Source organism: Oncorhynchus mykiss, chromosome 3 (genome assembly GCF_057628025.1).
Source record: "Oncorhynchus mykiss isolate SJ-2025 chromosome 3, ASM5762802v1, whole genome shotgun sequence".
Taxonomy (NCBI): Eukaryota; Metazoa; Chordata; class Actinopteri; order Salmoniformes; family Salmonidae; genus Oncorhynchus; species Oncorhynchus mykiss.
Window position 1 is genome coordinate 58,269,660 of NC_143024.1, and position 12,756 is coordinate 58,282,415.

The window sequence follows — 12,756 nt, forward strand, 5'->3', positions numbered from 1 at the left end:
AAAGAATAAACAAAAGGAATTATACATAGGAAAACCACTGACCAGATTCCCCACTGGAGGAGCGCTCGGACGGGGACTTGGACTGTGAGCGCTTCTTCTTCTTGGTGTGATAATCGTCTTCGCCTTCAGACTCTGAGCCCTGCAGAGAGAAGAGAAGTGAGAGTAGTAAGAGGGTTTGTCTAGTGAGGTGCCATGCTGATACAATTGAAGGCGAAATCCCAAATGGCACCCTATTTCCTATAAACTATAGGGTTTCTGGTCAAAAGCAGTGCACCATCTAGGGAATAGGGTGCCATTTGGTACGCACACTACAAAGGGCGCAGATGGGTCTTGGTTTGTGCAGTGTCGGGGCATAGTACTAACCGATCGAGAGCGGGAGCGCTTCCTGTGGTGCTTCTTGGACTTCTTTGAGTGTTTCTTGGTCTTGGAGTGATGATGCTGGCACTCGTGCTGTGAGAAGAAACAGCAGCCAGGTTTGAGTACTGTATGTCGTGACACTGGTTCTGTCCCAAATGGCACCCCCATCCGTATATAGTGCACTACTATGGGCCCTGGTCAAAAGTAGTGCACAATATAGGGAATAGGGTGCCATTTGAGATGCAACCACTGACATAGTCGGGGTAATCCCCCCCCACAGAGGTTACCAGAGTTAAATGAGTCTTACCTCCAAGACATGCATGAAGTCTTTGAATATCCTTTTCCTCTCAGACTCCAGAGTCACGTCTTCGAATGCAGATTCTTTGAGGAATCTTTCTCGGACCTAAGACGACCAAAGAGAGAAAATGAATAGTCAGAAAACAAAAAGGTTTGCTTTTGAACAGTTGCATGACTATCAAATCATGTGCCAGACAGTAGCCCATTGATAACAACGTGTGTGTGTGAGAATGGTAACAGTAACAATGTGTGTGTGTGTGTGTGTGTGTGCGAGGTGGGTTCAAGTCACTATTTTTCGAGCCACAAGCAAGTCACAAGATCTGAGTCTCAAGATGAGTCAAGTCCAAGTCCTGCGTTCTAAGAGCAAGTCAAGTCTCAAGTAAAAAATATATATATACGTGCAATGACTTGTTCAACTACAAATCTTTCTGTCTATTTATTGAGGCTAGTGGACGGCCCTCGTCATTATTTTGTCTACAATATATATTTGGTTATGTAATAATTCATTTTAACAACAATTTCCAAATGCAAGCTTCATAACTGAATTATCCATATCAAGAAATGTTGACATACCAAAAGACCAGTATGCCTATGCCAGTAATTGTTGCTTGATGTCCCATTGCCGGTGAGTTTGCAAAGTAAACTGTTATTATTCTTGATCACCGAACAATTTTTGGAGCTGCATATTTATTTACGACAATCCTTTCTCCATACAATTTGACGTTTGCGCTGTACAGCAAATCAGAAAACTGATTCGTTAGCGACCCCCCCAAAAAGGAGTGGTCCAAAGCTTGCGAACACGAGCGCACAAATATAGCCAGTCATTTACAGCCCTAAAACGGCGATGCAGTTTCAGAACTTAAGATACAGAAATAAACAGCAGATTTACACCTACATGTTAGCAGCCAATATCAAGTCACTTCCCTGGAGTCCAGAGCAAGCAGAATCATACTGCCTACCTGCAAGCAGCAGAGGTTGCAGGATCGGATGGAAAGCATGGTCTATCTGCACCACGCGATATCACTTTGGATGGCTGCCTATTTTTTTTATTTTACCTTTATTTAACTAGGCAAGTCCGTTAAGAACAAATTCATATTTTCAATGACGGCCTAGGAACAGTGGGTTATATCCTGCCTGTTCAGGAGCAGAACGACAGATTTGTACCTAGTCAGCTCGGGGGTTTGAACTTGCAACCTTCCGGTTACTAGTCCAACGCTCTAACCACTAACCCTGCCGCTCTTCGCCAACTGTGTAGCCAGCCCTCTTCTTCCTCACAGATACTGTCATTAAATTCGCCAGAATGTTCCATTTTCATCCCATAATATTGAAGGCAGTGCGATGCTACAACCATCTTTAGTCATAAGGCAAGCCTATCATTGTTCTGGCAAGGATGCGTCTGTAGCAGATTGCTAAATGGTATTTTATACGGATAATGTAAACATACTAATATTTATAGAAAAGTGCTTTCTGGTCACTAATCTGGATATGTGAGCCTGCCTTTGAGCGCCAATGCTGATGATGAATAATTGGTCAACAGTCAAGATGTGCAACTTTTTTGTACTTATGCACAGATAAAAATGTTTTTGAGACAATAATTTGGTGCAATAACATAGGCCTATACTAGATAACAGATGAAATAGGCAAAAGTTTGGACACACCTACTCAAAGGTTTTTCTTTATTTTTTACATTGTAGAAAAATAGTGACACTCATGTAGTAATCAAAAAAAGTGTTAAATCAAAATATATTTTATATTTGAGATTCTTCAAAGTAGTCACCCTTTGCCTTGATGACAGCTTTGCACTCTTGGCATTCTCTCAACCAGCTTCATCTGGAATGCTTTTCCAACAGTCTTGAAGGAGTTCCCACATATGCTCAGCACTTGTTGGCTGCTTTTCCTTCACAGCGGTCCAACTCATTCCAAACCATCTCAATAAGATTGAGTGGGTGATTGTGGAGGCCAGGTCATCTGATGCAGCACTCCATCCCTCTCCTTCTTGGTAAAATAGCCCATAATGTCTATTGCTTGTGTTTTATTGGTGACCTTTAATAGTGGTTTCATTGCAGCAATTCGACCATGAAGGCCTGGTTCACGCAGCCTCCTCTGAACAGTTGATGTTGAGATGTGTCTGTTACTTGAACTCTGTGAAGAATTTATTTGGGCTGCAATTTCTGAGGTGGGTAACTCTAATGAACGTATCATCTGCAGCAGAGGTAACTCTGGTTCTTCCATTCTTGTGGCGGTCCTCATGAGAGCCAGCTCCATCATAGTACTTGATGGTGTTTGCGACTGCACTTGAAGAAACTTTCAAAGTTCTTGAAATGTTCCAGATTGACTGACCTTCATGTCTTGAAGTAATGATGGACTGTTTCCCTTTGCTTATTTGAGCTGTTCTTGGCATAATATGGGCTTGGTCTTTTACCAAATAGGGCTTTCTGTATACCAATCCTCACTTACACAACTGATTGGCTCAAACGAATTAAGGGGGGAAGCAATTCCACAAATTAACCTTTAATAAGGCACACCTGTTAATTGAAATGCATTCCAGGTGACTATCTCATGAAGCTGGTTGAGAGAATGCCAAGTGTGCGCAAAGCTGTCATCAAGGCAAAGGGTGGCTACTTTGAAGAATCTCAAATATAAAATATATTTTGATTTGTTTAACACTTTTTTGGTTACTACATGATTCCATATGTTATGTCATAGTTTTGATGTCTTCACTATTATTCTACAATGAAGAAAATATTTAAAAAATAAAGAAAAACCCTGGAATGAGTAGATGTGTCCAAATTTTTGACTGGAACTGTATCACTGCGCTAGCTCACCCGAACCGGTGTTGATTGACAGTTTGCTGGTCCAATCAAAGGGCAGAGTGTGCCCTTTGCACTTTTTTTTTTTTTTTGCAAGTGCATGCTCACTGGCTACTCTCACTGGTTGCTTGGAGAGTAATCCCTGGAGACTGTGCCATAAATGAGTGACAAAACCTTACAAACCTGGCCAGATAATTTCAAGTCATCAGTCTGAAGTAAAAGTCAAGTCCCGAGTCTTGAAGTCCGTCTCAAGTTGTCAAATTTGTGACTTGAGTCAAACGCGAGTCCAAGTCATGTGACTTGAGTCCACACCTCTGGTGCAAGGTAACAGTAAGACTGTGTGTGTGTGTGAGAAAGGTAACAGATTAACACATACTTCTTCCCAGGTTGCCTCTGGTTCCAGGGCTGGGGTAGCCTGCTTCAACATGCTCTTGAAGGTAGCCTCTTTCCTCTTCATCTTCCTGGCCTCCTCCTTCTCCCGCTCCCTCTCCCGAGCCTCTGCCTTCTCCAGCAACTACATCGGTACAGGAGGAGAGAGGGAGGTCAGTTACTATTTATTAGAAGCCCAGCGAGGTCACTGATCGTCAGATCGCCAAAATGGCACCCATTCCCTATTTAGTCCACTACTTCTGACCAGGGCTCATAGAGTGTACAAAACATTAAGAACACTTGCTCTTTCCATGACAGACTGACCAGGTGAATCTAAGTGAAAGCTATGATCCCTTATTGATGTCACTTGTTAAAGCCACTTCAAAATCAGTGTAGATGAAGGGGAGCGGACAGGTTAAAGAAGGATATTTAAGCCCTGAGACAATTGAGACATGGATTGGGAATGGGCAAGACATAAGTTTTAAGTGCCTTTAAACAGGGTATGGTAGTAGACGCCAGGCGCACTGGTTTGTGTCAAGAACTGCAACGCTGCTGTGTTTTTCAACCTCAACAGTTTCCCGTGTGTATCAAGAGTGGTCCACACGCCAAAGGACATCCAGCCACCTTGACAAAACTGTGGGAAGCATTGGGAGTCAACATGGGCCAGCATCCCTGTGGAACGCTTTCGACACCTTGAACAATCCATGCCCTGACGAAGTGAGGCTGTTCTGAGGGCAAAAGGGGGTGCAACTCAATATTAGGAAGGTGTTACTAATGTTTTGAACACTCAGTGTAGAGTTAAGTTTTCGAACACAGAAATGGTGGTCTAGGTATAACTCAAAAGAGCTCTTACGCTGTTGAAGGCTAGCTTGATGTTGCCTGCGTCCAGCGTTGTGGCTCTCTTGTCTGAGCTGATCACAGTGCCAAAGTCTTCAAAGCTAGTGTTTACCTCCACCAAGAAGTTTTTGTCCTGTGTGGAGGAAAGAGGAGAAAGAGTTAATAAAATGAAAACTACCATTGAGGCGATGGTGCAGATTACACGATATCTGCGCTGTAAAGTAGATTTAACTGCATCCCAAACGGTACCCTACACTCTATTTCATACACTACTTTGGATCAGGCACCATAGGGCTCTGGTGAAAGGTAATGCACTATATAGGCAAAATGTAGTGCACTAAATAGGGAATAGGACGCCATTTGAGACCACAACGTGGGAGAAAACACAGACGGTAACATTCTCCCACCTTCAGGATATCCTTAATGATCCGCTTCTCGTCGTGGTAGCGAGCCTTCAGGTCTTCCACGTAGAACTTGAACAGATCGAGGGGAGTGGAGCCTGCGGAATAGACACCATAAACTAACAGGCACGCGTTATTCAAGATGTGCTCGGACAACACATGGTTACCGCAACACCAAAGGCTAAAGAAAAAGGCAGTGACCACAAACCAGAGCAGCAGAAGTATAATACGACATTATCACCGCAGTACAAGTGGACAAGAGAACAACAATATTGATAACGTGCATGCGTGCCTATCAGTGTGGGCATCCACGTGTGTGTGTGTGTGTATATAATATACCTGTGTGAGACAGAGTTTCCGTCAGGAAAATGTTGGCGCCGGACATTTGACCGGCAGTATTTTCATTTACTGGCCATTTGAGAAATTTACCGGAGCCATATGCATAGGGTGCGTAACTTGATTAGGGCGTCCACCCACGGCGCGCGGAATGACAGAAACCACATTTTGAGTATGGTAATTCATATTAAATAACAGAGCATGCAAGTCGAGGATGAACGATGCGCGGTCCTTCTAATCCAATTCCGATGCGCACATTGAAGAGTTACTTTTCCATAGCCACGAAGACGAGTGCAAAATCACTAGCCTATGTCAATCTACTATCTCCCATCGTAGAAAAGTTGACCGAGAAAGTTGATCGAGAAAGAAATAGACTATTCCAAACACTCTGGGAACAGTTGTGGGACGATAGAGCCCAAATTCATTCAACCAGTACGCCACATAACAATTATTCAAAAAATGAAGTTAACAGCTCTGAGTCTGATGCAAACGATCAGAACATTTATCTCAACTATTATATCTTCACATTATAAGCGCACAGGGCATAATGCAGCGAGCCGTTTCATGCGACAGAGATGAAAATATCCATTCGAAATGTAGAAAGAGGGGAGATCTCATATGCAAACAACTATCATGGGTTGCTAATATGACCAGGATTGTGGGCTACTGGACGATGAAAGAAAGATGATGTAAAAATAATTGCCTCCACGGATATGGTCTGATTTTGGCTAGGCTGCTTTGAAGTAAAGTAACACATGCCCCATAATACGTATTAAAAAGTTCAGGGTTCAAACAATTACATATGCTTTTTCAAAATGCATACTGCCTCCAGCTCATTGTAAAGTGGTGTGTGACGCGCTGATGAAACCTGCCTTCCGCTGCCTATGTTTGCTGTTTGAGATGCTGTAGCAGGAGCTCTCGCACTGATTTTCCGCTCAAAGGCTCTGTATACTGTACGCGTGTGATAAATAAGATGCATAACGAATATACTGTACACACACATGGCAATTTATTTATTTGATTATGCAAATTAACCTATAGACCGATAAGCATGACCAGTCAAATGTATTTCCATCGACGAATATGCTAAAAAGCATTATTTCGCAATGGGATTTTTTATTCTCCTGGACACTTTTGCAGGCGCCAATTAAAAAGATTGGCTTTTGTACTGTAAAAAAAAAAAAAAATACATACATGTATCTTTGTTTTTTTGGGGGGCCTAAAGGCGGCTATTAGCTGCTAACGGAAAACCTGTTGCGAGCGAGAGTATGAGCATGCAGCAGGTGTCCTCATACCTGGCTGGCCCAGCATGTTGGCGAAGCGGATGTCTGAGCTGACGGTGGGGTACATCTCCATCCACGCAGACATGGAGTGGAGCTGACCGTTGTCATGGAGCTCATCCAGGAATTTCTGGGGGGGGGGGGGGGGGGGGAGAAACATAAGGCTCAGCAAAGCAACTGAAATGACCGGGCTGCGTCCCAATGGCACTATATTCCCTATATAGTGCACTATATAAAAGGAAATAGGGCGCCATTTGGAACGCAGCCCGGATAAATGACATCCCAGAGATCAACCCACGCAAAATTCACTTATATTTTCCTGTACTTTTTCAGTACAGTATTACAGTCAAAACGCCTGACAAACTGTTTGGCTTTTTCTTCAGTCTGTGTTAGTCATAGGAATCCTATAATTCCCTATGATCCGTTTTAAGAATGAGCCGTACCATGTTGCTAGGCTACCAATATCCATTCTAATGTTCTGTATATAATTCTATGGTATTAGCATTTTTTTGTATCATAATCCTCTACCGTGTACACTGTTCCCAAAATGCTCCGTGGTGGGGTAGAGGAGGAGGCCCGTCTTTCTCACCTGGAAGGACTCTCTGTTCTTGCGCTGTCTCCTCCTCTCCCTCAGCAGTGTCTTCTGCTTCTCGTCCTCCTCCTCCTTCTCCAGAGCTCGGATGTGCTCCTCGAAACAGATCAGAGCGTCCTCTTTGTCCATGTCTGAAGCAAGCAAGGAGAGAAAATAGAAAGGGGAGAATGTCAACAGAGCACTCACACAGCAAACAGTCAGTCTTTTACACACACACACACTGCTGCGCCACGCAGGCACACGCTGCAAACCACAGCACCTGACTGGACAGGGCAGTCATTCACCAATTTCAGTTACCTGGCCTGTTCAGTCATTCACCTATTCAAACTCACAGACAGACACCACCCCCTCTTGTTTTTATGACTCACAAGTAACAGCTCTGCTGCTTTAGTTAAATGAATGCAGAGAAAGGTTGTGTCCAAAATCTGTCCCATATAGGGCTCTGGTCAAAAGTAGTGCACTATGTAGGGAATAGGGTGCCATTTGGGATGCAGATAGTATGAATGAGTGGGTAGCGTACTCTGGAGCTCCTCGTCCTCTGCGAAGGTGGGGTTGTCCAGCAGGTACTGCTGGGCCTCGGACCAGGTGGTGCGGTACGTCACGTTGGCCATGTTGTCCAGGATGTTCTTCAGAGCCTCCCAGTTCCTCTTCCTCAGCTGCTTGGCTTGCTCCTGTACCCCACACACAACAAAGATGGAACAGACTAGAGTAAAGAGGTGGTAAACACATTCTGACAGATAATGTCCTTAGTAATCAGCGTTGGGGTCAATTCCATTTCGATTCAGGAAGTACACAGACATTTTGTCTCCCTGAATTGAAATGGAATTGATCCCAACCCTGATAGTAATACTCCATTCTTCAGACAGCTAGGGATCAAATACATTATTTTCCTCACAATACATTTATTTTGTAAATAGAAATGTTTAATTAGAAATAGGATAAAATGTTGGAAGAGAATAAACTGGTAGTTGTGACACCACACTCCAAAAAACAAGCCCGGCTGACTCTAGTTATTCATGTAGTTCTGTCCTTGAGCTGTTGTCTATTCATGTTCTGTATTATGTCATGTTTCACGTGGACCCCAGGAAGAGTAGCTGATGCTTTTACAACAGCTAAATTGGGATCCTAATAAAATGCCAAATACCCAAAAGAGGCAGCCTAACGGCAATATATCTGACCTTCTCCTTCTTGGCTAGGTAGAACAGGACGTCTTCATAGATCTCCAGTCTGTCCCTCTCTGGGACGGTGCTCCACACATCGAGCTCCGCAAACATCTGCTCTGCTTTCCTGGTTCACACAGAGACAACCACAGTTTTTTTTATTAGTAGTCTTTTTCATTTAACCTTTATTTAACTAGGCAAGTCAGTTAAGAACAAATTCTTATTTACAATGACGGCCTACCAAAAGGCCTCCTGCGGGTGATGGGATTCAAAAAATAAACACAGGACAAAACACACATCACGACAAGAGAGACAACACACTACTACATAAAGAGACCTAAGACGCTACGGTCACAAGACGCAGGCCTCCTAATTGTCCCTAGAATTTCTAAGGAAACACCTGGAGGCAGGGCTTTCTCCTATAGAGCTCAATTTTTATGGAAAGGTCTGCCTACCCATGTGCGAGACGCAAACTCGGTCTCAACATTTAAGTCTTTACTGAAGACTCATCTTTTCAGTGGGCCATATGATTGAGTGTAGTCTGGCCCAGGAGTGTGAAGGTGAACGGAAAGGCTCTGGAGCAACGAACCGCCCTTGCTGTCTCTGCCTGGCCAGTTCCCCTCTTTCCACTGGGATTCTCTGCCTCTAACCCTATTACAGTGGCTGAGTCACTGGCTTACTGGTGCTCTTTCATGCCGTCCCTAGGAGGGGTGCGTCACTTGAGTGAGTTGAGTCACTGATGTGATCTTCCTGTCTGGGTTGGCGCACCCCCCCTCACTCTCTCTCTCGGAGGAGGACCTGAGCCCTAGGACCATGCCTCAGGACTACCTGGCATATGAACATTTGAACATCTTGGTCATGTTCTGTTATAATCTCCACCCGGCACAGCCAGAAGAGGACTGGCCACCCCTCATAGCCTGGTTCCTCACTAGGTTTCTTCCTAGGTTTTGGCCATTCTAGGGAGTTTTTCCTAGCCAACGTGCTTTAACACCTGCATTGCTTGCTGATTGGGGTTTTAGGCTGGGTTTCTGTACAGCACTTTGAGATATCAGCTGATGTACGAAGGGCTATATAAATACATTTGATTTGATTGGGCACAGACAACAACACAAAGGGCAAGAAGGTAAAGACAACAATACATCACGCAAAGCAGCCACAACTGTCAGTGAGTGTCCATGATTGAGTCTTTGAATGAAGAGATTGAGATAAGTGTCCAGTTTGAGTGTTTGTTGCTGCTCGTTCCAGTCGCTAGCTGCAGCGAAATGAAGAGACGAGTGACTCAGAGATGTGTGTGCTTTCAGGACATTTAACAGAATGTGACAGGCAGAACGAGTGTTGTATGTGGAGGATGAGGGCTGCAGTATACATCTCAGATAAAGGTGAGTGAGGCCTAAGAGTGTTTTATAAATAAGCATCAACCAGTGGGTTTTGCGATGGGTATACAGAGATGACCAGTTTACAGAGGAGTATAGAGTGCAGTGATGTGTACTATAAGGAGCATTGGTGGCAAATCTGACGGCCGAGTGGTAAAGAACATCTAGCCGCTTGAGAGCACCCTTTCCTGCCGATCTATAAATGATGTCTCTAATCTAGCATGGGTAGGATGGTAATCTGAATCAGGGTTAGTTTGGTAGCTGGGGTGAAAGAGAAGCGATTACGATAGAGGAAACCAAGTCCAGATTTAACTTTAGCCTGCAGCTTTGACATGTGCTGAGAGAAGGACAGTGCACCATCTAGCCAAACTCCCAAATACTTGTATGAGGTGACTACCTCAAGCTCTACACCCTCAAAAGTTAGTAATAAACACCTGTGGGGAGAGGGGCATTCTTCTTACCAAACCACATGAACTTTGTTTTGGAGGTGTTCAGAACAAGGTTAAGGGTAGAGAAAGCTTGTTGGACACTAAGAAAGCTATGTTGTAGAGAATTTAACACAACATCTGGGGAGGGGCCAGCTGAGTATAACTATCATCTGCATATAAATGGATGAGAGCTTCCTACTGCTTGATCTATGTTGTTGATGTAAATTGAGAAGAGCGTGGGGCCTAGTATTGAGCCTTGGGGTACTCCCTTGGTGACAGGCAGTGACTGAGACAGCATATTTTCTAACTTCATACACTGCACTCTTTGAGAGAGGTAGTTAGCAAACCAGGCCAAAGACCCCTCAGAGACACCAAAACTCCTTAGCCAGCCCACAATAATGAAATGGTCTACCATGTCAATAGAAATAGCAGCACAACATTGATTAGAATCAAGGGCAATGGTGACATCATTGAGGACCATTTAAGGTTGCAGTGACATCCATAATAGAGGTCGACCGATTAATCGGAATGGCCGATTAATTAGGGCCGATTTCAAGTTTTCATAACAATCGGAAATCGGTATTTTTGGGCGTCGATTTGCTGATTTTTTTAAAATGTGTTTTTCAATTAAAAAAAGTATACCTTTGTTTAACTAGGCGAGTCAGTTAATAACACATTCTTATTGTCAATGACGGCCTAGGAACGGTGGGTTAACTGCCTCGTTCAGGGCAGAACGACAGATTTTCACATTGTCAGTTCGGGGGATCCAATCTTGCAACCTTACAGTTAACTAGTCCAACGCAATAACGACCTGCCTCTCACTCGTTGCACTCCACAAGGAGACTGACTGCCTGTTACGCGAATGCACTAAGCAAAGGTAAGTTGCTAGCTAGCATTAAACTTATCTTACAAAAAAAAAAATCTATCATAATCACTACACATGGTTGATGATATTACTAGATATTATCTAGCGTGTCCTGCGTTGCATATAATCTGACTGAGCATACAAACATACAAGTATCTAAGTATCTGACTGAGCGGTGGTAGGCAGAACCAGGCACGTAAACATTCATTCAAACAGCACTTTAGTGCGTTTTGCCAGCAGCTCTGTTGTGCGTCAAGCATTCAAGCATTACGCTGTTTATGACTTCAAGCCTATCAACTCCCGAGATGAGGCTGATGTAACCGAAGTGAAATGGCTAGCTAGTTAGCGCGCGCTAATAGCGTTTCAAACATCACTCCCTCTGAGCCTGTGGTTGTTTCCCTTGCTCTGCATGGGTAACGCTGCATCGATGGTGGCTGTTGTCGCTGTGTTGCTGGTTCGAGCACAGGGAGGAGTGAGGAGTGAGGAGAAGGACGGAAGCTATACTGTTACACTGGCAATACTAAAGTGCCTATAAGAACATCCAATAGTCAAAGGTTAATGAAATACAAATGGTATAGAGGGAAATAGTCCTATAATTCCTATAATAACTACAACCTAAAACTTCTGACCTGGGAATATTGTACTGTAAAAAAAATATTGCCACTCCCCCACCTTTGGAAGATCGGACTTGCCGAAAAAGGTTATGAACAGAAAGGTTAACATCTGTATTCAAAACACTCTTCCTTAACCACGTCTCAGTAATGACCAACACATCTGGATTGGAGCTGTGAACCAACACTTTCAATTGATCCATTTTAGGTTCTAGTGTTAACGTGCAGAAAACCCAGGCTTTTTACAAGAGCAGAAATCAGTGAAGCAGATATCAGAGCACAAGTCACAATTAGGGCTAGCAACTATAGATGGGCCAGGGTGTACATGCACATTTCCAGATATCATCAACAGTAATACAATCACGGCACGGCATAGGACAGGGAGAGCTCTGCCGTGCTGATTTATGACATCTGAATGTGCATCAGATGGCAACAAGATAATATTGTACAGCAATTTCATCAGGTAACATGAATACAAAGACGGCGAGAGATGGTTAGAATGAGATGGGAGGCCAAAAGACTGTGTAACCAATAGAGAGCCAGAGTCCCGAGTGTGGGAACAAACAGTCTGTCCCACGGTCGGGTAAAGAAAGTTCGTAGTCAACAAAGCACGCAGGAGTCATGAGGCAAATAGCAAAATGCACAAGAAAAAAAATCTAGTATATAACAACTTGGGGCTAGCCATTGTAAGTTCAGAGTCACTCGCCCCAACAGTGCTGGAGGCGAGCGAAAGCTCGGGAGAGAGGACGGGGCAACCAGGGGAGACGGTGAACAGATTTGCAGGTGGAATCCAAGCAGCAGTGCAGCAGGCAAAGGGAGTAGGTGTCACACCCACCTGGGAGAAGCTTTTATTTCTGGAGGCAGATTTCTTGTAGAAAATGGCAGTCTCTGAACAGCAGGAGGGGGCTTCAAGGCCTCTGGGTTTGGGTGGGGTAGTCTGCCATTTGTTGGGCTCAAAGGCTTCGACGCCTCTCGCTTCACACGTCAGTTGAATTTCTTAGTCCTCGCAAGCTTGGTAGCTTTCAGTCCATATAAAGTCA

At 44.0% G+C, this 12,756-nt stretch overlaps 1 protein-coding gene across 4 annotated transcripts in view; it reads right to left on the minus strand.

The window, feature by feature from the left end:
- LOC110520042 (pre-mRNA-processing factor 40 homolog A) overlaps positions 1-12,756 on the minus strand; it is a 34,848-nt gene that overhangs the window by 4,166 nt on the left and 17,926 nt on the right. For 2 of the 4 annotated variants that reach the window (XM_090229633.1, XM_021597020.3), the window contains 10 exons: positions 8,458-8,566; positions 7,800-7,950; positions 7,277-7,410; positions 6,703-6,817; positions 5,078-5,169; positions 4,687-4,803; positions 3,841-3,978; positions 665-760; positions 364-450; positions 43-139 (listed from right to left, as the gene is read on the minus strand). In XM_090229633.1, the coding sequence (XP_090085759.1) occupies positions 43-139; positions 364-450; positions 665-760; positions 3,841-3,978; positions 4,687-4,803; positions 5,078-5,169; positions 6,703-6,817; positions 7,277-7,410; positions 7,800-7,950; positions 8,458-8,566 (1,136 nt within the window). Of the gene's footprint in view, positions 1-42; positions 140-363; positions 451-664; positions 761-3,840; positions 3,979-4,686; positions 4,804-5,077; positions 5,191-6,702; positions 6,818-7,276; positions 7,411-7,799; positions 7,951-8,457; positions 8,567-12,756 lie in introns of all 4 variants that reach the window. The other 2 variants (XM_021597021.3, XM_021597019.3) reach the window with 1 other exon arrangement.